Source organism: Lepidochelys olivacea (assembly GCF_965140295.1).
Source record: "Lepidochelys olivacea isolate rLepOli2 genome assembly, chromosome: 1".
Taxonomy (NCBI): Eukaryota; Metazoa; Chordata; order Testudines; family Cheloniidae; genus Lepidochelys; species Lepidochelys olivacea.
In genome coordinates this window covers 343,285,647-343,312,685 of record NC_140411.1, presented here as the reverse complement: position 1 = coordinate 343,312,685, position 27,039 = coordinate 343,285,647, and the positions used below count along the sequence as shown (strand labels likewise).

General features: G+C 49.1%; 1 protein-coding gene across 2 annotated transcripts in view; it reads right to left on the bottom strand.

Moving 5' to 3' along the window:
- The window catches only part of ITIH5 (inter-alpha-trypsin inhibitor heavy chain 5), a 60,036-nt gene that overhangs the window by 15,397 nt on the left and 17,600 nt on the right, over window positions 1-27,039 (bottom strand). For both annotated transcript variants that reach the window (XM_084636798.1, XM_084636799.1), the window contains exons 6-7: window positions 23,170-23,339; window positions 20,104-20,220 (exon numbers count right to left, since the gene is read on the bottom strand). In XM_084636798.1, coding sequence (XP_084492924.1) covers window positions 20,104-20,220; window positions 23,170-23,339 — 287 coding nt within the window. The remainder of the gene's footprint in view (window positions 1-20,103; window positions 20,221-23,169; window positions 23,340-27,039) is intronic.

Sequence of the window (27,039 nt, the reverse complement as noted above, 5' to 3'; positions counted from 1 at the left end):
TTCCAATGGGAGTTGGGCGCCTAAATATCTTTGAGGATCTGAGCTAATAAGCCTCACTCCCTAGATGCTTATTATTTGTATTACAGTAGCACCTCGCGACCAGGGCCCCACTGTGTTAGGTGCTGGACAAATATATAATGAAAAGACAGTCCCTGCCCAAAAAAGCTTGCAATCTAAGTGTAAGATGGGAGACACCATTTGGATACAGGGGACAGATGGGGCAGGACAAGGGAACAGTTATGAGTAGTGGGGCAGTGGCCGCAGCACACCCACTACCTAACCATTGTCAAGTCTTTTGTAGGCATTGTGGCATAGGTTTTAAGGAGAGATTTAGGGGAGGATAGTGGCTTTGCAGGTATTTACAGGCATACAGGGCAGCCTGGCAGAATGCATGAAGGTGCTCATCCAAAAGAGTGACAAATGGAGTAATCCAGGGTGATAGAAATCAAATATTTCTAGACCTGAGGTTTTTATACAAAGAAAACCTGGAGAATAGCACAAATGTCCTATCAAGTGGTGTGGCCAAATTCCTCTTGATTCTGCACTGAAGCTGGCGATTTCATTGCAAACAAATTACCCATTGCAATGGAATGTCTTAGTCATCCCTCCAGCTGGTGATCTGGGGTCTGATCCAAGGTCTATTTGAAATCAGTGGGACTCTTTCCATCAGCTTCAATGTGCTTTGGATCAGACGACGGGTGCCCTGAGCAGCTCCTAGTGATCCGCATCCAATTTGTAAACCCTTCCCCAATTTTATTTTGATAATTTCTCTTTCCCCCTTTCCAATCTGGCAATAACTGATATTTAATCCGTTGTTACGTTTCTGTGGAAAGCATTCCATAACTGTTTCAGAGACAACGATACTAATAGAGACAGAGACAGTGATCAGATGGTGCCCTTGTATTTTAGCAGTGATGGGAGGTTCAGATTTAGGGTTTGGTCCTGAAAAGCACACAAGAGTTTGAACGCTTTCCCAGACCTCTGAGACCAGCTCTCCCTGGCAGCACGTGCTAGACATTTGCTACTTCCTGGAGCATTTTCTTGGCGTTTAGAACAATGAGGGAAACCTAACAGCAGGTGTTACGAGAATAAAGGCTGGGCGGGAGTTCACATCACGGGGGACACTGGCAGTCCCACGTTTTGCTCTAGCGTGTAATCCCATACATGCCCTGATGAGGTGTGAACTGCCCCTCTGCTCCCGAAGAGTTTTGCCTGGGCTTGTTTTAAGCCATGAGGACATTTTCAGTCTCATAATTATACACATGAAATTACAACCTATAACAACAATGCTCGGTGCATCATGAGCCTTCCGAAGACACCCGACATGACAAACTTTGCATTGGATACCACACAAGCATATTATAAGGATGAACATGGGGGTGCAGGGTGTTCACCCAAGATACAGAGTGTCACACCAGCATAGGCAGGAGAAAGAGAAAGGAATAGAAACCGGGCCTATGGCTTAGGGATGAATTTCCAAGTCCTATCATAGGTAGCTCTGTTTAAGGGTGCCCAACCCTTCCCATTATCAGATCTTATTTTCAGTTGCTTATAACTTTGCTAAACAGTATTTTTTGGGGCTGAAATTTTCCAAGCTGGGTGTCTGCCTCCAAATGAAATCTCTTGGAAATTTTCAGCTAAACTAATTCAGCCATTTTCAAGAACGAGGCTAGAGAAACAGATTTACTTTTGCCCCTGTTAAACAATTCTGGTGACCTTTCCTTTAAGCAGCTCTCATGCCACCAGGCTTTGGAGCAGGGACTGGGCAGGAGGGTAGCTTTTTGTGTCAGGATGTGCCTTTCGCCATCCTTGTGAAAATCTGCCCAAATTTGGCTTAAATATAAACTGAGAACGAGGCTGGGGTTGGGCACCAGAATTGAGAGGAGGGCACCTATCTCTTTTATGCTCTCACTGGCCCGCATTTATGCCCATTGTGGAAGTATAACATTGTATAAGTATAACGTTGTATAAGGGGACATGCTGGATACATTGTATATGAGAGGGCATGCCAAAACATGTTACAAAGTATCTGAGGGAGCACACCTAGGGACAGTTAGCTTTTGAATGGAGAAGCAATTACGATAGAGCCAGCACGTCTAAGAAGCAGGCATCAGAATGGAAGGTGTGAAGGGCAATTAGTTAAGTTAACTGGAAGCTGTTAAAGGAGATTGTTAAGGGTGGCAGGTAATTGAAGATACGTGACTGGTCTCAGGGATCTCGAAGGGTGGTGACTAAAATCTTTTTCTTCTTTTGTCTGTAACTTCTCTGTAACTTGTTCTCCAAAAAACTGTATAAATTAAAAGACACACGCCCCACTCGGGGGGCTCACTTCTAAATGTATTAGCAGAGCAGCTTTGCTAATAAAACAGAGTGGTCTGATAAATTGTGAGTCTGAGTCAAACTTTGACACCATGCAGTGAGGAGGACTAGGAAGCTGTCTGATTTCAATGCAGAGGAGCAAGAGCCAGACCTACGGGAGCGAAGAGAGTTGATTGGGATAAGGAGCTGAGAGGAGGTTGGGGCAGCAAAGAGATTGTGACTGGGACAAGTAGGATGGGGGCAAGGAAGAGAGTGGGGAAAGGAAGACAGATCTGAAAAAGAGCCAAATTCAAATTGGGAAAGAGGGACTAATAGGGGGAAAAAACCTAGCATGTGACGTAATTAAAGACTATATCATAACGGCCACACACAAGGCATAATGTATCATCATTAAAGACTGTATTACAGTGAATATACACAAAGGGGGCTGAATTAAGGTTACACTGGCACCTGTAATTCTACCATTTTCTAACTTTTGAATGCTTGAGTTTGCAACCTTAATAATGTTCTTTTAATGTAAAGGTGTGTGTGTAACATACTTCAGTTTGGTCTGAGTCCAGACATGAGCAAAGGGATAAGGAGGGGTGTTCTTATTTAGTGGTTCCCTCTACCCATGGGTTTACTTCAGCTCCAGTATAAACTAAAGGCCCGATCCTGCACAATACTGGGCACTCTCATCTCACACTGAAACTGATGGGAACAGAAAAGGCTCTGCACATGGCAGGGCAGTGCTGGAATGAATTGCCCTGATTGTTCTATATATTTGCATGGCTCCTTTTGTCTTTGAGACCAGGCTACTTTGTCATGGCAGCTGAGGAGGGCAAAACACCCCCCCTCACGGACATGAAACTCTATCCTGATGAAATTGCAACATGTGCATTGCAATCCATGTTCCTCTCCCCTGTGTGGGCTACAGCAGTGGTTCTCAACCAGCAGTCCGGGGCCCTCTGATGGGCCACGAGCAGGTTTCAGGGGGTCCACCAAGCAGGTACAGTATTAGACTCGTGGGGCCCAGGGCAGAAAGCCAAAGCCCGATCGAATGGGCTGAAGTCTGGGGCCCTGAGCCCCGCCACCCAAGGCTGAAGCCGAAGTCTGAGCAATGTAGCTTTGTGGCGGCCCCTGTGGCATGGGGTCCTCCAGGCAATTGCTCTGCTTGCTAGCCCCTAATGCCAGCCCTGGCTTTTACATGCAGAAAACCAATTATTGTGGCACAGCTGGGCTGTGGAGTTTTTATAGCATGTTGGGGGGGGCCTCAGAAAGAAACAGGTTGAGACCCCCTGGGCTCTGGGAAAGGCTCTGCTCCAAAAGGCAAAACTCCATCGTTCCCTGCACTGACTGATGGCTGCAGTGAGAAGTGAGGGCTTCTGTAGCTACCCTGTGGCAGCCTCTGTGCTTAGGGCACAATGACAGCTTTCTGCATTTGGACCTTGTAAGGCCAAAGTCAGAATTTATCTCCAGGGCGTCACAGGCACTGCAGTGAGATCCCAGCATTTCTCTGCACCTAAGGTCTCTGCCCTTCAAATGCTGCCAGCTCCCAGAATGAGTCATTCCACTGAAACGCATGTATGAGGACAGTTAACCCTTTGATTGCTGGTATTTTCCAGACTGCTAGCCAAATGGGTGGTTAGCGTCACCCTGCATTTAGCCTGGTATTCTTATTTTTAACATGGGAGCACCGAGGAAGCCAGATCAAGGATCGGGGTCCTATCATGTGAGGCACTGTAGAGCTAAGTAACAAAGAAGGCTGTCTCTGCCCCAGGAGAGTGGTCTGAAGGCAACAGGTGGAGGAGACAAGGAGTGACTGGGAGGAAGAAGTAGCAGTAAAATAGAGTTTAACGAAAGTCTTGTCTTGCCCCTTGAATGATGTGCAGAAGTACAAATGTACAACACGGGTAAATTTCAAGGAAGGAGTTAGCCGAGGAGAAGGTTGCAGCTTCCTGAATACTATGGGGCAGGTTTCTCATTCATAGAATCATAGAATATCAGGGTTGGAAGGGACCTCAGGAGGTCATCTAGTCCAACCCCCTGCTCAAAGCAGGACCAATCCCCAACTAAATCATCCCAGCCAGGGCTTTGTCAAGCCTGATCTTAAAAACCTCAAAAGAAGGAGATTCCACCACCTCCCTAGGTAACGCATTCCAGTGCTTCATCACCCTCCTAGCGAAAAAGTTTTTCCTAATATCCAACCTAGACTTCCCCCACTGCAACTTGAGACCATTACTCCTCGTTCTGTCATCTGCCACCACTGAGAACAGTCTAGATCCATCCTCTTTGGAACCCCCTTTCAGGTAGTTGAAAGTAGCTATCAAATCCCGCCTCATTCTTCTCTTCCACAGACTAAACAATCCCAGTTCCCTCAGCCTCTCCTCATAAGTCATGTGTTCCAGTCCCTTAATCATTTTTGTTGCCTTCCGCTGGATGCTTTCCAATATTTTCACATCCTTCTTGTAGTGTGGGGCCCAAAACTGGACACAGTACACCAAATGAGGCCTCACCAATGTCGAATAGAGGGCAAGGATCACGTCCCTCGATCTGCTGGCAATGCTCCTACTTATACAGCCCAAAATGCCATTGGCATCGGCATGGCAGAAAGTGAGCAAGCAGGCCACTGAGGCTGTGCAGCAGGTTAGAATCTGTGTCGGTAGTTTTGCAGCCTCTAACGAGTTAAAAGAAGTGTGTTTGTGACAGCTGCCATTGGGGCTGACACACCAGGGACTGAACAGGGAACCCCCAGAACTAACTGGATGACATCAAAGGTTGTTACAAGAAGGAGGGAGAAAAATTGTTCTCCTTAACCTCTGAGGATAGGACAAGAAGCAAGGGGCTTAAATTGCAGCAAGGGAGATTTAGATCAGACATTAGGAAAAACTTCCTAACTGCCAGAGTAGTTAAGCACTGGAATAAATTGCCCAGGGAGGTTGTGGAATCTCTATCATTGGATATTTTAGAGCAGGTTAGACAAACACCTGTCAGAAATGGTCTAGTTATTACATAGCCCTGCCTTGAGTGCAGGGGACTGACTAGATGATCTCTCGAGGTTCCCTCCAGTCCTGCACTTCTATGAATCTCAACATCTTGAGCTGAAGAGTCAGGCTCTGTAGCTAGGAGGCTGAAATCGAGAGCCACTGTGTATTATTGGGGGCGGGGAGGATACATAACACACACTGAGCAGCGGGCTATGTTTGCATCAACATTTTTGCAAGGAATCACAGGAGGCACTCAGGCATCTCGAGCCTGGAGATGAAGGTGAGTAAACTCTCCATAGAGACAGAGGGCCACAGGGACGAGGGGAAACAGGAATCCAGCTGCCCATGTTGAGCAATACGGCTGAGTTGCTGCTGGCTGCTGCAGCCTCCCCACTGTTCAGTTATGGGACCACACTGGAAATCTCAGAGCATGCTGATCTGGCATGAATATTAAAAAAACAGCACATGTAATGACAGGTTTCAGAGTAGCAGCCGTGTTAGTCTGTATTCGCAAAAAGAAAAGGAGGACTTGTGGCACCTTAGAGACGAACAAATTTATTTGAGCATAAGCTTTCGTGAGCTACAGCTCACTTCATCGGACGCATTCAGTGGAATGCATCCAATGAAGTGAGCTGTAGCTCACGAAAGCTTAAGCTCAAATAAATTTGTTCGTCTCTAAGGTGCCACAAGTCCTCCTTTTCTTTTAGCACATGTAATGGTGCTCCTAGAAATAAAACTTCTAATAATGATTGTATTTACATAGTGCCTTTTAGTCCAAGATCTCAAAGCACTTTAAAAGCATTAATCAGTCACGGCAAAGTAAACTGAGGCACAGTGAGATTAACTAACTGCCTAATTAGTCACACAGCGAGTCATTTGAAGAGCTGGGAAAGGAACCTAGGAATCCCGACTGTCTAAATTTCCCATTTTTCTAGAGTGCCAACCACACCAGCCCCACATTTTAACCACCAGGCCATACCACTCCCTCCCAAGCAAATGGCATGTGCTTCACAGGCAGACAGAGGGTGCACACCCAGCCTCCCCTTCCTCGTCTGTTCACAAGAGCATGCTGGGGTGACGCAACCCCTGGGAATGCCCGGCAGGGTCAGTAGGAAAAGCCTGATAATGTGAGAGAGAACCGTTTCATGCCTAAATGCTGACACGGACATTCCCAGATGCTGACGACACAGCGTCAGAACCTCAAGGCACCTTCTCCGAGTGGAAGGGCACTGCCGATGACATTTATACCACAATCCCTCGGTTGTTGTGCAGAGCGGGTCAAGGGGGAAGCGTGGCCGTCACACATGTGAAATGAAAGTCAAGCCACTCAAAAGGGAGACAATGCTCAGTTGTTAGGCTTCCCCAGCAGCGTGGCCCACTGCAGCTCCCATTAACTCCCAGCAATTACCTCAGTGACAGGCCCGTTTCCTTAGCATGCTCACAAACTTTAACCTCCTGGGCAGATATTTTAACAACTCCTACACATACACCTGAGCCGGAACCCGCTAAAGTCAAGGGAAGACGTTCCATCAGCTTCAAAAGGCATTGGATCGGGCCCTGCTGCAAAAATTGATTAGCCTCAGCTTCACTGAAATCAGACATTTAGGGTATGTCTACACTGTAGCTAGGCACCCGTGGCTGGCCCATGCGAGCTGACTTGGGCTTGCAGGGCTTGTGCTGCGGGCTGATTCATTGCTGTGTGGACTTCTAGGATCCTCAGGGCCTAGAGCCCAGGCTCCAACCCAAGCCATGGCATGGGCCAGCCACGCGTGTCTAATTGCTATGTACACATACCTGAGAGACCTGCTCACCCAGGAGAGGTACAATAACCACTGACCAATAGATGAATCACTCAGAGACATACACGACTCACCTGAATGAGCTAACTATGCATAACTTGGCTAAGGGGTGATTAAAGAACTGGGGGATCTGCTAACAGCTCACAAATATCTACCAAGGAAGGAGAGGAGTTACACAGTGCGATACAGCTAGGGGAGAACACTAAGAAAAGGGAGAGTTCTGGCTGTGTATCAGGAAAATCTTCCTGCCCGTGACTCGTATGAGACTGCAGAATAGCCTCCTGAGGGAAGGGATCACTTCTACCTAGTCTCAGAGTAGCAGCCGTGTTAGTCTGTATTCGCAAAAAGAAAAGGAGTACTTGTGGCACCTTAGAGACTAACCAATTTATCTGAGCATAAGCTTTCGTGAGCTACAGCTCACTTCATCGAATGCATACTGTGGAAAATACAGAAGATGTTTTTATACACACAGACCATGAAAAAATGGGTGTTTATCATACAAAAGGTTTTCTCTCCCCCCACCCCACTCTCCTGCTGGTAATAGCTTATCTAAAGTGATCACTCTCCTTAAAATGTGTATGATAATCAAGGTGGGCCATTTCCAGCACAAATTCACCTTGATTTGGGGGCCCAGAATTTGGCTGTAACTATTCTTCACAACACAGAGCTGTCACAAAAGGATAACTGTGGTGGCCAGCCTTGCTGCCCTGAATGTGGTTCCCTACAGGTCCTGTAATAAATTGGGCATCACAGATTCACTATGTAACCTTGAGGAAGTTACTTTTCGGCCTCAGCTTCCCTATCTGCAAAGGGGGCTTGGGAGAAGGATGGTCCAGTTATTAGGGCATTAGCTGCCACCCATCTAGGTTCAATTCCCTGCTCTGTTACAGACTTCCTGTATTACCCTGTGCAAGTCACCTCACTCTGTGCCTCAGTTTCCCCTTTGAATAACAGCACTTCCCTACCTCAGAGAGGCAGTGTGAGGATAAGTATATTACAGATTGTGAGGCACTTGGGTATTACAGGGAATGGTGTCCACAGATTCACAAAGGTTAGACAGAAAATAGAACCTTACCCACACTTACAGGGCTGTTGTGAAGATTAATAAATGTGCATAAAGTATTTTGAACATGCAAAACACTATACAAATGCTAAGAATTATATACATTAATTATCAACTCTGCAGCCAGATTAAATTTGAATAGTAAATGCTTTTGTAAATATACTTGATGCAAGAAAGTCTTGGGCAAGTTAAAGTCTCTCAGGTTTAAAGGTATCGCCACTGTGTTATACTGGAGTCATACTAGAGTAGCTCCATTGAAAACAATGGAGTTCCATAGTTATAAGCCAGAGCAACACATTGGTGAATGAAGCCCTAAATTCCTGTTCTCACTGGATTTGTTTAAATGGAATCACTTATCTTTTAACAGGCACATCTTCCAACCCTCCTCATCACAAACGGTTTCCATGGAGCTAATAATTAAAAGGTCAATGCCAAGGGAAGAGATGTTACCCTCTGCCCTTGATTCATTGCCTAATGTCTCTTTCCCAGTTTGTCCTCAGAAGACTCAGTCAGTCAGTCAGTCCCCAGGCCTGAAAAATATTCCAAGCACTTGATCCCTTCCCCCTACACCCCACAAGACAAATCTACGGCTGTCACAATGTCGAAAGGAGTTCGGCGGTCGAACAGATGCACTCAACTGGATTTCAACATCAATTAGCCGCTACTCGGGTCAGCGAGAATCAAATGGAGGCCAGGGAGGTTATGCTTTTTATTTCAATTATCCAACATTCATTTTCACACGCTACATGAAGGAAACAGTCTTTTCTCACAGCATTTGACTGAATGCCACCAGCCTGGTGGTCACTACAATTTTTGGCAAGTTTTGAGAACATTGTATTTTTATGTAATCCAGTGGGGAATGTGAGACAGGTCCCACTCTGTGCCCAATCCACAGAAGATTTGAGTCTGTTACAGACCAAGTAGGGCAAGCCGTGGGAACTCTTGCTTTTTTTAGCTCTGGAAGACCTGGGTTCAAGACTCAGTGTTTTGGCCAACATGACTATTACACTTGTTTTGAGCAAACTCACAGTCCTGAGCTCTAACCACCAGATAACACTTACTCATAGACTTTAAGGCCAGAAGGGACCATCATGATTATCTAGTCAGAGGTGAGTAAACACTGTAATATGTGCCATAGGCTCCGGTTTCTTCTGTCCCGGGGGGGGAGGGCTCAACCCCTGCTCATTCTAGGCCTCACCCCCACTCCACCCCCTGCCCCAAAGCCCCACCCCCGCCCTGCATCTTCCTGCCCCTGCTCCGCCCCGTCCCACCTCTTCCCACCCCATTTCACCCCCTTCCCCAAGCGCGCCCCCATCCCCGCTCCTCCCCCCCTTCCAGCACCTCCTGCACATCGTGGAACAGCTGATTGTGGCGGGCGGGAGGCACAGAGAGGGAGCGAGAGGAGTTGATCAGCAGGGCCACTGGCAGGCAGGAGATGCTGGGGGGCAGGAAGAAGCCAGCTGCCTGAGGGTGCTAAGCACCTGCTAATTTTTTTTGGGGGGGGGTGCTCCAGCAACCGTTATCTGTACTACAGTGATGTCTCAGGCCCATACAGAGATTAAGTTTCCCTGGTGCTAGATATTGTACATACATCAGAGACAATTCCTGCCCCACAGAGCTCATGTTCTAGATCAGTGCTCTCCAAGCTGGGGGCTGTGCCCACCTGGGGGTGGCGGGGACCGCTTGAGGGGACATGCAGCGGGGCCCGGGCCAGCCCCCATGAGGGGCGCGGAGGGAGCATCACCCAGCACTGCTCCAGCCCCAGCCGCAGCTCTGCTTTGCTCCCAGCCCAGCTCCGGCCCCAGCCGCAGCTCCTCTCCACCCCCAGCCGCAGCTCCACTCCGCCCCCTGCTCCGCCCCCAGCCCAGCTCCGCCCCCTGCTCCGCCCCCAGCCCAGCTCCGCCCCCAGCCCAGCTCCTCTCCACCCCCAGCCGCAGCTCCTCTCCACCCCCAGCCGCAGCTCCACTCCACCCCCAGCTCCGCCCCCAGCCCAGCTCCGCCCCCTGCTCCGCCCCCAGCCCAGCTCCACTCCGTCCCCTGCTCCGCCCCCAGCCCAGCTCCGCCCCCTGCTCCGCCCCCAGCCCAGCTCCGCCCCCTGCTCCGCCCCCAGCCGCAGCTCCACTCCGTCCCCTGCTCCGCCCCCAGCCCAGCTCCGCCCCCTGCTCCGCCCCCAGCCCAGCTCCACTCCGTCCCCTGCTCCGCCCCCAGCCCAGCTCCGCCCCCTGCTCCGCCCCCAGCCCAGCTCCGCCCCCTGCTCCGCCCCCAGCCGCAGCTCCTCTCCACCCCCAGCCCAGCTCCTCTCCACCCCCAGCCCCAGCTCCTCTCCGCCCCCTGCTCCGCCCCCAGCCCAGCTCCGCCCCCTGCTCCGCCCCCAGCCCAGCTCCGCCCCCAGCCACAGCACCGCTCCGCCCCCTGCTCCGCCCCCAGCCCAGCTCCGCCCCCAGCCCAGCTCCACTCCGCCCCCTGCTCCGCCCCCAGCCCAGCTCCGCCCCCAGCCCAGCTCCACTCCGCCCCCTGCTCCGCCCCCAGCCCAGCTCCGCCCCCAGCCACAGCACCGCTCCGCCCCCAGCTCCGCCCCCAGCCCAGCTCCGCCCCCTGCTCCGCCCCCAGCCCAGCTCCGCCCCCTGCTCCGCCCCCAGCCGCAGCTCCTCTCCACCCCCAGCCCCAGCTCCTCTCCGCCCCCTGCTCCGCCCCCAGCCCAGCTCCGCCCCCTGCTCCGCCCCCAGCCCAGCTCCGCCCCCAGCCACAGCACCGCTCCGCCCCCTGCTCCGCCCCCAGCCCAGCTCCGCCCCCAGCCCAGCTCCACTCCGCCCCCTGCTCCGCCCCCAGCCCAGCTCCGCCCCCAGCCCAGCTCCACTCCGCCCCCTGCTCCGCCCCCAGCCCAGCTCCGCCCCCAGCCACAGCACCGCTCCGCCCCCAGCTCCGCCCCCAGCCCAGCTCCGCCCCCAGCCCAGCTCCGCCCCCAGCCCAGCTCCACTCCGCCCCCTGCTCCGCCCCTAGCCCAGCTCCACCCCCAGCCCAGCTCCACTCCGCCCCCTGCTCCGCCCCCAGCCCAGCTCCACTCCGCCCCCTGCTCCGCCCCTAGCCCACCTCTGCCCCCAGCCCAGCTCCACTCCGCCCCCTGCTCCGCCCCCAGCCCAGCTCCACTCCGCCCCCTATAGAACCCACCGCTGGTGCTCATTCCTGTGCCCTAACCACTAGATGACATTGTCCCAGTTGAGGAAGGATTGCAGAATGGGCTCCAAACTGGTGGACCTGCAAACGTTAGCTGTCACTGGAGTCTTTCCTCTGTCTCCTCACCCTACCAAGCATCTGCAGTTTCAATAAAAAGTCTGTCAATGTAATTACCGGCAGCAATGTACTGCATGGAATCCAGCCGGCTTTTATGAGCGCAGTAGCTGGCTGGCATATGGGACCTTACTGCCAGCCACAGAGCGAGAAACATTTTAAACAGACATGAATGGAAAAGCAAGGACATCACCAGGAAAGATGATGTCTACTTCTTCGGCACTTTTCAAGTCATTCTAGCATGCAAATCCCACTGAGCCAGATCTGGGAACTTCGCTAGTGACGCCTGGTGCGATGCCATCACCTGTTGTCGCTCTGCCTGACGCATCGGTCCTTAGTAGACTATGTGTGGGTTTGCCTGAGTAGTAGTACATATTTCCACCCCCACTTGGAAGGGCAGGCTCCAAGTGCCGCCTGTCGGTTGCCTGTCATGGCCTATTCAGAGTCAGATGTTCCATGACTAAAAACATCTTCCAGTTTGCTTGTTCCCTTACACACATTCCATGTCTCTTCTGTATCAAGCCCCAGGGATGCACCTGCAAATGTGCTGAATGTCTCCAAGCAGATTGCAATATAGATCGTTATATCCTGCCCACATTCATCCAATCTACAGGGACGATATTCTTCGCTGCCTACTGTACACTTGTTATGAAGTGCTTCTGCGCTCTGTTAAACAGCTGCCACCTCCCACCCACCCCAGAGGTAGCTGCATGTGGGTGATGAGTGAAACAATTCCATGATAGCTCTAGTTAATAAGGTATTAGACATAGTCAGAGCTCAAAAGACACGAAGATGTCTTGTGTAAGTGTACTGGGTGGCAAAGACTTTGCACAATAAAAGACTCATTTTGCAGAGAGGTCAATATCTCTTCAGTAGTACATGGGCTCATCCCATCTCATGATGTACTAACTAGAGGCTTGATCCAAAGCTCATTGGAATCTATGAAAAGACTTCCACATTGACTTCACTGGGCTTTGGGTCAGGCCCTGAGAGCATTTCAGTTTCAAAACTTGCATTATCCTTGCTTCCTATGTACTCTGAACCCGATTCAAAGAGTTAACACTGACATATAAAGCCCTCTATGGTCTGGCCTCTCCCCTTCATCAACATAACTGAGATTAGCTGGAGAGCTTTTGCCAACAGTCCTGAGAGTTGAACTTCCAGATCTTGCATTCACTTCCCTGGCCGGGCTGATTTAGCCTCAATTTTATTGGCTTCTGGTTGTTGTGGAAGACACATTAGCCCACATCTGCCTAGTGTGAGGTTCTTGCATCTTCCTCTGAAGCATCTCATGCTGGTTATGGCCAGAGACAGGACACCGGACTAGCTGGGTTTGATCCAGTCTGGCAGATCCTATTTTTCCAATGATTCACTCATATTTTCATCTAATGAGAGTGATGGAGGTGACTCTACTGTACTCTATTCCAGAGTGGGAGGCATCTATATTGACAGATTCTATGCTGGGCACATTGTATAAAATTTCTCTATGTTCCTCCAGATGGACGGGTAGACACATTTTCTAAATCTCCAGATAAAACCAGAAAGGCTGGCAGCTGTTCACATAGTACCTTTGGAAATCACTGAAGGCTGCAATTTGGATTAGGATTTTGCTGAGTGGCTCCTTGGCAGTTTAAAGTAGGTTTTTCTGGAGAGCAGCCACCATTCAGATTAGCACTCAAAAAGCTCACAGCCAGTTCTTCAGCAACACAGGGAATTTTTTTTGTGTGAGGCAGGGAAGGTGTCAAACGGTTCTGATGGTTGCTGGCATTCAGAATCCAGGCAATCAATAGAATCAACCTGAAACCACTCAAAAGGGGGCTGGGTGTCAAGGCATGGAGAGGCAGAGAAATGTTTATACAAGGTGCTCAGACTTTTCTAAGAATGTGACTGGTGACAAAAGCAAATCCACCTAAGGAGAACACTCAGCAAACCCAGTAAAACCTCGATCCCTGGGAACCTTCAACCGGGATCTCATCCTTAGCTAATTGTGACTTTCTAAAAGTTTGGCCAGAGAGCTGAACAGAAGCTTTAAAACTAAAACCACCCTGAATGGATTAGTCTGATCCTTCTGAGTCTTTTTTCCAAATGGCTGGCTATCACATTGTGTGAGATTGGGGATTCCAGCATCTTCTGTTACATGCAGGAGCATACAGCTTGCACGCATGAGCAGAGTGCCTTGAGTACTTCCAGCTAATACCTGGTCAGTGCTTGGAGAAGGATCTTTACTGGGCCAAAGCCAGAGGTCCTCACTCAGGTAAAACTTCTATTAAAGTCAGTGGAAATTTTGCCCGATATCTTTACTCAGGGATTTGACCCGAAATTAGAAATGAAAGGTCCAAACCAGAGAAGTTTCTAGGGTCTTATTGCTTAAGAATGGGACAATAGATATGGCGGCTGCATAGTACCTCTAAGTATGATCTTGCTCACACCCCAGCATCTTGAAATAAGAACCCCACTGGGTATCCTAGTGTAAGTGTGAGTGTTCAAGGGGCAAGAAATCTTTTTCATCAATCAAAATAAAATCTGGTGAGCTAGATAAACCTGCTTTGCCAAGAAAACAGATTTAGAAATGCTGCGTGACTGGCATTATCTTAAAAACGACTGGTGTGGGGCTAGTCACATTTCAGCCCTGCCCACGCTACAATTGTAACTGAGTCAGGGGATCCAGCTCTGTTGTCTCCCGGCCTGGTTACAATACACTTAGAAGTTGTAGTGTAGATGGGTACCCACCATAGTCTCAGAACTAAGCTAAAATATTGGACACTTTAGGGATTTAACCTAGTTATGGGGACAGGGTCAGACCCCACCAACACTACGACTTCTAACAATGTTGTATCCAGCTCAGGGGACAAAAGTGTTATAATTGGATCCCCTGATTCTGTTACAGCAGGTGTAGATGGGGCTTTCAATTCAGTCTTCACTACCACAACACCCACAGCCAGTGGAGGTAGGGGAATCAGATCATAGCAACGACATGCTGGGGTTACAAGGGAATTGCCTAGTATGCAACCCATCCCAGCCTTGAAAAAACACCACTGTACAACTGTCTAGGTACTTTGGGGGAAGGTCTTTGCCTTCTTTTGAATCATTACAGCTTGGTCTACACTACACAGTTAGGTCGACGCAAGGCACCTAACTCTGGAAGTGTCTACACTAAAATTTGTCTCCTGGTAACGTAACTGCCCCGCTACTCTGTCTTAATAACTCCACCTCTGTGAGAGGCGTAGAGTCAATGTCGATGCTGTTAGGTTGACACAGTGTCAGTGTAGACACTGTGTTGCTTACATTAACTGTTACTGGCTTCCAGGAACCATCCCACAATGCCCCACGCTGACAGTACGCTCGATATAAGCACTGGTAGTGAGGATGCGCACCGCCGACACAAATGTAGACCCACACGAGCAATGTAATTACTGCGATGACTGTATACCGATGTAACTTAGGTTGACTTAACTTTGTAGTGTCGCCATGCCCAGAGTTTTGGCCACCGCAAGAAGCAGCACATTGAACTGGACAGGCTGCCGCTGATCCCGTGTACGAAACTTAGTGCTTCCCAATTCTTTGCTGGAATTGCATAGACCCCATTTCCTTCAGACTCATACTTAATGCATCTCTCCCATGCATATGTTCTATCATTTCGCCTTGCAAATGAAGGAACAAAATTATTTAGGCACTTTCCTTGCCAGCATAACAACAATAGACACCTGCTAGATCTCTAGTACATAAAATATTTTATAATCATATATCCTACTCTGGAATTTCTTGCCTCTCACAAATGCCATGTCTGCCAAATGGTGTAGGGAAAGTGACACACACAGGACCAGATCGTCATCTGGTGTAAAGCATCATAGCACCACTAAAGCTGATTTACATGACATGAGGGTCTGACCCGCGTTCAAATGCTGTTAGAACCACAGCAGAAAGAAGCAATGGAGGCCTAGCTTCCCTGCTGGACTGAGACAATGGAGAAAAATGTTTCTTTCACAGAAACATTGACAAGCTGCTGGCACTAAATGGATTTGGAGCTGTATGTCCTGTCTCTTCAAATACTGTGATACTTGGGAAAGAGAGAGGGATGGAGGGAACTGGCTAGTTGGCACTTAGTGAAAAGAAGAGCACAGGAGCAGAAAAAGAACTTGCACAAGTGGACCATAAGCATGAGGTCACCTGTAAGAGCTGCCCACTGTGGGTGAAATCCTGGTCCTATTGAAGTCAATGGGAGTTTGGGCCATGATTTCAGTGAGGCCAGGATTCCGCTCCCATGTAGTGCAGAGGATTTCAAAAGCCTGCTACATTATTCTGAATCACTATCTCTTGTGCAGTGTTGTTATAAATCAACCCTGTTACAGGGGTTGAGATCAATTGTTCTCTATGTCCAGCACGGTTAAGACAAGAAGCAGTCGGCTTAATCTACAGCAAAGAAGATTTAGGTTCAATATTCAGCTTTTTTATCTGACAAAAGGAATGATTAAGTACTGGAATACATTGCCAAGGCAGGTTGTGGAATCCCCACCACTGGAGGTTTTCTATGAATAAGTTAGACAAACACTTGTCAGGGATGGTCTAGGTCAGTAACACCCAGACCTCAGTGGTTCAGAAGCCAAATTAGCGATCAACATTACCCTAAAGAGACACAGTAGTGTGAATTCATTGTTTCTTTTACTATAGTACTATTCGTATTTAAACAGTATGCCAGGGAAATATTTTGTTTATATATATATATATATATATATATATATTATTCTCACAGCAAAAAAGGGTTAATAACTTAGTGCAATTTGATAACTTAATTGGTTAATAACATAATCAAAGCATCCTGATTGGTTAATAACTTAGACTGGTTAATAATTAGATCACACAGTGGTTTACTATCATGTGCTGCAAAGCACCGCAGGAGACTCATTAAAGAGACCCTTGCGGCTTGCGAACCACAGTCTGAGTATCACTGCTCTAAGTATATCTGGTCCTGGCACAGCACAGGTGGCTGGACCAGATGACCTATCCAGGTCCTTTCCAGCCCTACATTTCTCTGCTGCTGTAATAAAGTTTGTCTCACAGATGCCTCCCATTCTCATTTGGGATCGTCCTGACCGGCACATTCACATTCACCCTTCCTCATGGCAGCTATAGCTGCTGCTAACATGGCAAAGACACATGGGCAGAGGGTAGAAGAGGCCAGGGGAGGCTAAGCCTCCCCAAACAGCCAGCCCGCCGCCTTTGGAGTGCGCCGCTGCTGAAAGGGGCTCTGGCTATAGCCCTGTCTGTGGCCCCACCCGCGCTCTGCCCTGAGGCCCTGCTCTCACTCGTTCTCTTCCGCACGAGGCCCTGCCCGCCCTCCGCCTCTGCCCGTTCCCGCTCCGCCCGCATGGGGGCCGGGAGAGGAGGCGTGCCCAAGCAGTGAGCGGCCGGCCAACTGGTCTGCTGGCAGGCAGTCTGGGACATGAGGGAGGAGGCAAAGAGGTGCGAGCGGCGGGTGGGCCTCAAGGGAAGAGGTGGGGGGGACGGGGCTGAGCAGGGGCGGAGTGTGTGTGGGGCTTCAAGGGGAGGAGGCTGCGGGAGGCAGGGCCATGGTCTGGGATGCCCAGCCGCCCCAAATGGAGGAGTCACATGCCGCCCATGAAAAGACATCTCAGAAGAGTACTGAATGTATTTTTAGCTATCTTCTCATGGGATTCAGCAGCTGGAAATGAGGAAAGCCAGCACCATGCGACCTACCAGGTCTCGGTGCATTGCCAAACATGCCATGAACCACAGTTTGAGAACTCTGCTGTGGAAGAGCAAAAGGAAGCATTTCCCCTACTCCAACGTGCATTAGCACATGCCTCTCTTGCTAGTCTTTAGCCATTAGCCATCAATGACATTGTGTTTCCGCCCCTTTGTGGTTTTTGCTGCTCCCACAAAACAGTCTATGGTGTTGAGCTAAAGACAACATTGTCAAGTTGGAGAACACAAAGCCGGAGGTGGTTTAAAAATGTGCGTTATGGTAGACCCGTTCAGGCAGAGGGATTTCCTTACCATACTGGAATCACACTGTCACATTGTCACAACTGTCAATTCCCCCCATCTTCTGGGAGCCACTCAGAACAGTCATTATGGGGTAATTTATTTGGCTACCAATGCTGACACTAACTTACTTACCAGACATACACCTAGCTCACCAGTTATCCACTGGCAATTTGTCTTTGTCCATGTGTACCTGGGCAGGCCCTGTCTCTCTATTAGCTATTTTACAATAGACTTGCTTATATAATATATAATTATCCTATATCTTCCTTTAGAAGCCACCACTTCTATGAAGTCTAACCACCTCCCCTGAAAGCTATAATCAAGTGTGACTTTTAGTACATTGAATTACCTCCCCCAAGGCTTGTATGGCAAACATGCAGCTAACTAACTGAACACAGGAGGGCAGGTTCTGAATAAAGACATACGGGCTATTGAATGAGTACAGGCCCAACTACATATGTAGGGGAAAGTAGCTTTACTAACAGACCCCGGAGATGCTGCTGCTGTGTTGTTTGGCTGAAAAACATCAGTACTGTCTCTTAAATTGAGTGGCTAAAGCCAAAACCCACCCACCAGCCCTGCTTGCTGGAAAAGGGGGATAAAGTGTTTAGCAAGCAATGCAATGCTGAGCCAGGGGATTAAGGCACTGAATGGCCAGCCTGCCAAGAGTCGGTGTGAACTGCCCCAGTATTGTCTTGGATTGAAGGATTAACCTTTTACCACTAAAGGGTTTTATTTTTCTCCTGAGGAGGTCTAAGATTATGGGGCATTAGCATTTCTTGTTCACGCCATTATTCCAAACAGCATGGCCTGGGATTAACCCTGGGAGACCTGCTCCTAAACCCAGTCAGCTCCTTGCACTAAACAGACTCAAATCCCAGCCCCCTAGTTAGACCAGAATTTAAAACACAAATACACAGGCTGGGGGCAGGGGAGAGAAAGCTACTCCAAGTCTTCCCAGAGCATAGGGTCCATGGCGTCTTTCTGGAGTCCTCGCTGATCACCACAGAAGCAGCAAGCGGGAGCTGTTTCACCTATTAGCACTTCTCTAGTAATCAGGGCTCGGCGAGGCAGAGAGAGAAGGGGCCGTTACAGTGAAACGCTCGATTCAATGGGCCGTGAGAGTCCAGTGTTATGTAGAACCATAGAGGTTTCAGGGGCACATGCTGGTACAGATCTGCCTCTTTTCAAGTGCCGCATGTAGTCAAGGCTTTGTCTAAATATCATGGTTCAAACCCTCAAGACTAGGTTTACATCTGCTAAGTTAGTGCCCGTGCTGGCAGCCAGACCCCAGAAGATGGCTCTGGGCCGTACCCAGACATCTCATCAGCAGCTGGTGGAGCTAGCAAGGGAACCTGATGGGCTGAGCTGATTATATGTTGCTCACCTGTCTTAATAATATGTCCCAACCCCAAGCCACAGTGGCCATGCCTCTAGCCCAGCACTGCCCCTGCAGATTCGTACCAGCTTTTGCCCTTGTGCAGATCCCACACAGCGGCATTTTAGCCTACCTGGACATGACGTGTGTCATTGCCTGATGGGGCATGGTTAAACCTGTGCTAGGTAAAGGTGCAGGCTCCCCATTTACTGGACAGGCCAGGGGCTTTCAGCAGCACTGGCCTCTCTGGCTAATCCTTTCCTAGAAGGGGAGGAGATGAGATGAGGGGAAAGGAGACAGCTATTTGGGAGGGTTGTGGTCCTACAGATCAAGTTGTGTCATAGACTTTGCCCCATTCACCCTCTCTTTCTGGCCGTTGCTTCCACTTGGCAGTTGTGGGAGCGTCACTCAGCTCTCAGAGACTGGGGTGAAATCCGGGCCCTACTGAAGTCAATAGAAGCGTTGCCATTGACTTTAGTGCAGAGATGTATTAAGATTTATTGTGGCTCTAGGCACAAAGAACATTTGGGCCCCCCACCATCTCCCTTTCCATGGGGCCCCGCCCCCTGCTCCTCCCCTTCTCCCCAAGGCCCCGCCCCCTGATCAGCCTGGAAGCCGGGGTCAAGCCATGGCAAGAGCTGCCCGGTGAGCCCCAGACCCTCCACCTGCCCTGAGTGGCGCACCTCAGGGGATGGGGATATGGTCCAGGGGCTGCTCTCAGGCACCCCAGCCCCCCACCCAGGGCAGGTGGAGTGGGGCTCAGGCCAGCCCCATGTGGGAGAAGTGGGGGGCTCAGGTGAGCGACTCAGGCCAGTTCCATAGGGCTGGGGGAGCAGGGCTTGGGAAAGCCCCATGTGATGTCCCATTTTCCCTGTAGGAAATATGCTCACCCTACCACAGCCTAGCTCCAGGGGCAAAAGAAAAAGCAGGGGGAGGGGCCACGATTCCAGCAGCGGTGATCCCCCCACTTCTATACAGGTTCCGGCGCTCCTACGGGGGCCCCCAAATTGCCCAGGGCCCCTGGGCACAGGCCCCATGGGCCTGTGAGTTAATCCGCCCCTGCTTCAGTGAGACCTGGATTTTGCTCAGGGTTTGCATGAGCCCAGCTCTGTAATGTCTCCATCCTCTTCCTTCCAAATGCTGAGATGTCTCATGGGCCTCCTGGTGCCAGGGGCTTCCCATGTAATTTCCCCATAGCCCTGGTGGCCAGACTACCAGCCTAAGTGGTCGTCATGGTAACCTCACAGCAAACCACTCTGCATCGCATAGCATCACCTGGCTCACCTGTCTGAGCTTTGCTCCCACCATGGAGGCACTGCTGTCGAGCACGAACACAACATTCTTCGGCAGCGGAGGGAGATTCTGGGGGGCGAAGTAATGCACGAAGTATCCATTCAGGATCTGAGGGAGGGAGAGAAAGTCAAGGACACATGGCAGGTCACAATAATGTCAACCACACCCATCACCAGGATACCTTTGCCGCTTGCAACTAGAGGGCATGGTCCTGCCCCCGGGGAAGTCAACAGATTTGCCATATACCTCAATGGGAGCAGTATTGGTCCTTAATTCTGAATAGCATTTTTCGTACTGATGACGTCCCCAAATGCTGAACAGAGCTAGATGCTGCTGCATGGTGCAACGGGGAATCAGAGCAGAGGCAGAAAAGAATTAAGTGGTTCTGGTTGAATGGGGAACAGAGATTTTCAGCTGAGATTTTAAAGGAGACAGTGGCATGGAGGGAGACAGGAAGGCTGTTGCCGTTGGCAGGAGCCACAAAGAGGACAAGGTAGGGCTAAAGGAAGCAGGGAATGGTGGAGATAACTAAGGGCAAGGACAGGCAGGGTTTAAAGACAAAGGCAGCTTTTGACTGGCTTCTGAACAAATGGAGTTGTCTGAGGATGGGCAGCACTAAAGGGCCAGGCATCTCTGCCCGACAGGAGAAGCGGACGGGGCTGTGTGGGTGGTTTCCGCTGCTGGGACAAGGCTCCCTGTGTGTTTTGCTTCCCTTTTGCCACAGTTGCAGCACCCCGCAACCGCCTCTGCTGGGAAAGCTGGCAGTGACTCTGTGAGTGGGGAGCTGAAGGCTGCACCCCAGCAGTGCTGAGTCCCTTGCCGGACAGAGCCCCCTCCAGAACCCCCTGCACCCCAGCCTTTCAGTGCAACTCCAGGGCATCTGTTTCCCCTGCTGGAAAAAGTCCAGGGGAAGTGGACAGGGCTGTGCTGAAGGGACGAGGTGAGGTGGGGGCTGTGTCTGGCAGGGGCTCGGGTACTCACAGGGAGCAGCCTTCCCTGCTGACCCCAGCCCTTCAGCATGCCCCATTTGCTTCCCCTGGGCAGGTGGGAGCAAGACAGGCAGGGAGCTGGGTCCTGGCAGCGAAGACCATCCGACAGCTGCGAGAGAGGAAACCTTCTTCAACTGCCAGGTGGTGAGTACTATCCTGCCCCTGGGGGTACCAAGCACCCCTCCTGCCCTGCTTCTGGCCCCCATGAGTACCAGGCCCCCTTTCCCCTCCCCAGCCCCTGTGAGGGGGTCACACATGGGACATGAATCTCCGAAGTGGGGGCTCCGCAAAAAAAGTTTGGGAACCTCTGGTCTAGGTGAAAGAGGATGAAGGCTTGGACGTGGATGCCAAGCAGAGGTGGGAGAAAGGCAGTGAGGTTGCCTCATAATAGGCGATGCAGAACCACTTGCCATAATTCATGGAGGACGTTGACAAGCTGGAAAGGGTTCAGAGAAGAGCCACGAAAATGACTAAAGGCTTAGAAACAGGCCTGGTACTGATAGACTCCAGGAAAACCATCTCTTTAGCTTAAGAAAGGGAAGGTGAAGGGGTGACTTAACAGTCTCTAAGTACCAACACGAGGAATAAATATTTAATAATGGACTCTTCAATCTAGCTAGGAAAGGTATAACAGCATCCAACTGCTGGAAGTTGAAGCTAGACAAATTCAGATGGAAATGAGGCATACATTTTTGACAGTGAGGGTAATTAATCACTGGAACAATTTACCCAATTTATCCATCACTGGCAATATTTAAATCAAGAGTGGACGTTTTGCTAAAAGATCTGCTCTCAGAATTCTTTCGGGGCAGTTCTCTGGCCTGTGTTATGCAGGAGGTCAGATTAGATGATCACAATGGTCCCTTCTGGCCTCGGAATTTGTGAATCTCTTCAAAAATATGCATACACTGAACTTTGTCTAAAGTGCACCCGTGTGCTGAGACATTGAGCAGAGGCTGTGTGGCTGGCCACCTCCCCACTGAAGCTATCAAAATAGGACTGACGCGGGTCTTCACACAGGGGTGATTTTTCAGCCTATGTGAATAGCTGGTGCAGCTAAAAGGGATATTGTTCTTTGTGTGCCTGTTTAGAGCATCAACCACAGCTATCTGCGTTCCGTTCACGAAATCTGTCATTTGCTAATAGCCGCAGTTTGGCTCATGTGAAAAATTGCTAGGTATGTGGGTAGAGCTGCCGGGTGACTTTGATTGACTGTTTTCTTACATATAATTTTTCCATTGTCCCCTCCATGTGAATCTTTAATGCTAAAAGATAAAGTGCATGCTTGGGCTCTGAGTTTTAGTTATCTATCATGTGGGATTTAGCTAGTTCCCTGCAGGGACCGATGTTTTTATGTAGTAGTGAGAGTTCCCTTGTGTTGCTGTTGCATATCAGTGGTGTATGAAGAACACATACTCTGTGACAAGAGAAGCCAACGTGTGGTCCAATGAGCAGTATAATGACTGCCCTCATCTTGATTATAGAGGTGTGGCTCTGGTAGACTACAAAGGCATGCAATGATCTGGAAGAAAGCTACTCAGCTAAAGATGGAGTATCACGTGCAGGGACTAGTTGCCTCCCCTGAGTCACATTCAAGATAAGGGGTGTCAGTGTTGCCGGCTCTGAGAATTGGATCAGAAGTCTCCCAATAGCGGTTGTTTCTTAAAGGCTCAACTGCCAGAATCAGACTGCATTCGAATCTCAGCTTTCATGTCTTTTGAAAAAAGTAAGCTTCTAGCCTGCGAGCAAGGACACCCTAGAGGCTGAGAAACCAAAAGACAACAAACGAGAACCCAACATTTGTTATTTAAAAGATAAAATCTCATGATTTTTAAGTCAGTTCTTGTGATTTTTTTGGGGAAGGGGTAATTAATCATCGTTTGGCAGTACGAGGGTGGCTGCAATCTGGTCAATGTTACACCACTTAGGTGTGGCCGTTAGGCTCCTACAAGCTGCAGAAATGACCCTCCATTGGGTGAAATTTGTTATGGAATGTAGGCATCCAACACTGTTCAGCTACCTCTGGCATAGTCAATAGCACAAGGAAGGTCAGGCATGAGTACGGTACCTGCACATCCCCGACACTCAGCTCCCTGTTGACATCATATCGAATGATAAAATCCCCCAGAATGCCATTGCGGGCAATCTGGGTTTGTTGTACAACACTGGGACTGAAGGTCACTTTGGCTAATGTTTTCGTCTGGCCGATCACAGTAGAAGGAGGTGGGGAGACGTCATCTGGTAGGAAAACACAACCAGTGATATTACAGCTTTTCTATTTATGTCAGACAGATTCACCATGACGTTATGAAATCAGGGAAGAGCAAAATAGCTGCACTAAAATAAGAACTACCCTTTTCCTTTGCAACTGTAACTGCATCCAGCCCTGAAATCTTATCGTGGGATGGACAGGTTTAGTTAACTTCCCGGCCCTGATGTTATTTTGGGGAGTGATCTTAAACCTGAAGGTTGGGTCTTCTCTGAGTGGCTGTTAAAGTACTCTTACCAAATTTTAAGAGAAGTCGTTTGTCCCCAGGTTCTGGGCTAAAACCCTGCTGAGTGGGGCAGTTCTTTGCTTCCCTTTCTTCCATGCAAAGGTAGCTGCATTTCAGTGAGATTGTACCAGAGTTCAGATCTGGTCTAGCAGTTCCCCAAAATTTGGGTGTGCCTACATCCATTTTTAGTACATGTTGAAAACTTGGTCAAATTCTCAGCTGATGTCAATTGGTATAGGTCCATTGATGTCAACCAGAGGTACTTATATGGCCACCATTACAATAGTATCTGAGCACTTGCAATGTTTATTCTAAACCCTTCCCCACCCTCCCAAGGCAGGGAAGTGCCATTATGCCCATTTTACAGATGGGAAACTGAAGCACAGAGAGACCAAGTGTCTTGCCCAGGCTCACACAGGTAGTTTGTGACAGAGCAGAGAACTGAATCTGATCTCCCAAGTCCCAGGCTAGCACTTTAACCATGGGATTGTCCTTTCTCTTTTACTGGCCGCTCCTGGAAATGGAAGCACTGAGAGAGTTTGAAGTTTGCAGGGAAAGCAGTGAACTCATCCCATGGAAGAGGAAGGTCTCCCTTAGACCACTGAGAGAGTGCCCCTATTGCTCTCCATATAATTCAGGAGCAACATGGACGGGTACCTTCATTCACCCGTTGGAGGCCAACAGGGCCTGCATGGAACAGCCAGAGGAAGCAGGAAAGGGAAGAGTATATGGAGGCAGGGAAGGGTTTCCTCTTAAGCTTCAAGAGGGTCTAGGAGGAATTTCTCTGATGATCAGCTGGTGTAAATCATCATCACTCCATGAGATCAATAGGGCGACAATGACCGATGCCAGCTGCGGATCAAGCCCTCCCTTTACACTTACAGGAATCTAATGCAGGGTTTCCAGAATCTAAAACAAACCCAGAAGCATTTCAAGACACCAGGGGTGAAATCCTGGCCCCGGGTCACCTCCTCTTTGAAAAAGCTGCTTCCTGTCCACCTGTGCTGTTGGACCGGATTTGTGTCCTAAGGGTACATCTACACTGGACTAAAAGACCTGCAGCATGGCTGCGGCCAGCCTAGGTCAGCTGACTCAGGCTCCTGGGGCTTGGGCTGTGGGGATAAAAATTGCTGCATAGACGTTCGGGCTCAGGCTGGATCCCAGGCTCTGGGACCCTTCCCCCTCGTGGCAATTTTATAGTCCGCAACCTGCGGGCCAGGAACCCAAGTCAGCTGACATGAGCTAGCCGTGGGTGTTTAACTGCAGCGTAGACACACCCTAAGAGGTCACTATGAGGCAAATGAGGAAGTGTTAAGACTATTTAACAATTAGTCTTAATGGGTTTATAAGAGAATTACCCAGAGTCGTGACTTTAACGACTGTACACTCTAGATTTAGAATCATAACATCATAGAATATCAGGGTTGGAAGGGACCTCTGGAGGTCATCTAGTCCAACCCCCTGCCCAGAGCAGGACCAATCCCAACTAAATCATCCCAGCCAGGGCTTTGTCAAGCCTGACCTTAAAAACTTCTAAGGAAGGGGATTCCACCACCTCCCTAGGTAACACATTCCAGTGTTTCACCACCCTCCTAGTGAAAAAGTTTTTCCTAATATCCAACCTAAACCTCCCCTACTGCAACTTGAGACCATTACTCCTTGTTCTGTCATCTGCTATCACTGCTATCATCTGCTATCACTGCTATCTCCAGCGCCAGAAGAATGCAAGAGGAGTCATAAATGAATATCTCTTCTATTGGATTTTATCTCAGTGTTGATTCCATTTTACTTATAAGGCTGCTCTGTAATGTGATGAATTGCCTAGAGTAACATACACTCCTCAGATACAGTGTACCAAATGTGCTGGGACTGACACTTCTTTTCATCCATCTCTTCTCTCTTCAAAGATCTTGGTTAACTGACAACGTGCGGGAACTGTCCAGAATTCATAACACTGTGTTAAAAGAATATTTGCATTTTCTGATTTACTTGGAGAGCTTCACCTTCGCCTCCCAGGGTTTTATCAGAGTTTAAAGGGTAGGCTGATATATTTCACAGATTCCATGGCCAGAAGGGACCACTGTGGTCATCTAGTCTGACCTCCTGTATAACGCAGGCCAGAGAACTTCCCTGAAATAATTCCTAGAGCAGATCTTTTAGAAAAACATCCAATCTTGATTTAAAAATGGTCAGTGATGGAGAATCTACCACAACCCAGAGTAAATTGCTCCAATGGGTAATTACTCTCATAGTTACAAATTTACACCTTATTTCCAGTCTGAATTTGTCTAGCTTTAACTTACAGCCATTGGATCATGTTACATCTTTCTCTGCCACATTGAAGAGCCCATTATCAAATATTTGTTCCCCATGTAAATACTTCATGGACTGTAATCAAGTCATCGTCTCTTTGTTAAGCTAAAGAAATTGAGCTCTTTGAGTCTTTCACTATAAGGAATGTCTTCTAATCCTTTAATCATTCTCATGGCTTTCCCCAGATCCCTTTCCAATTTATTTGGTGCTAGTTGTGGGCACCAGAACTGGACACAGGATTCCAGCAGTGGTCATACCAGTGCCAAATACAGAGGTGAAAACACCTCTCTTCTCCTACTTCAGTGTTAGTAAAATGCTCCAGATCACACTGGAAATGGAAGCACCCTCTTTGTCCACATCATATATCACAGGCAGTGGCTATGCAAGCTTCCCCTATGCACTTCCCTCAAACAGAAATTTTCAGGGGGCTCTTACCTGGATACAGGTAAGTACACCACCTGGTGAATCTAGAGATATGGATTCTAGTTCCAGCCTTGTCACGAACTTCCTGTATGACTTTGGGCAAGTCAGATAGCCTCTCTGTGCCTCACTTTTCCCATCTGTTAAATGAGGATAATGACATCTAATCACTTTTGTAAAGTGCTTTGAGATCAAGAAGTGCTAGGTACAGCTTTGCAATTATCCAGCACCTTTCATCATCTCAAAGCACTTCACAAAGGTGGGAAAGTGTTATCCTCATTGTACGATCATGACGTACATTAGAGGCCTGGAGAGAGGGGTTAGGTGACTTTGCCAAGGACACCTAGAGAGTCACCAACAGGGGCATGAATGGTGGAGGAAGTGGCTCAGACTCTGCCCAGTCAATCTTTGTCCTTTCCACTGAGAAGTCCAACAAACTAGCTAGTGCCCGTCGTGATGTGGAGACTTGTCAAATAAAATGGACATATAGCAAATACGGCCTGCTCCTTACTAGCCTGGCCTCCATTTGAACTAGAGGGGAAAATCTGAGATTATATTTAGGGGTAAATATCCAAAAGGGCTCGGCCCTCCCTTTTTATAGGTCTAATTCAGTGCTTCTCAAACTTTCATACTGCTGACCCCTTTCACATAGCAAGTCTCTGAGTGCGACTCCCCCTTATAAATTAAAAACACTATTTTTATATTTAACA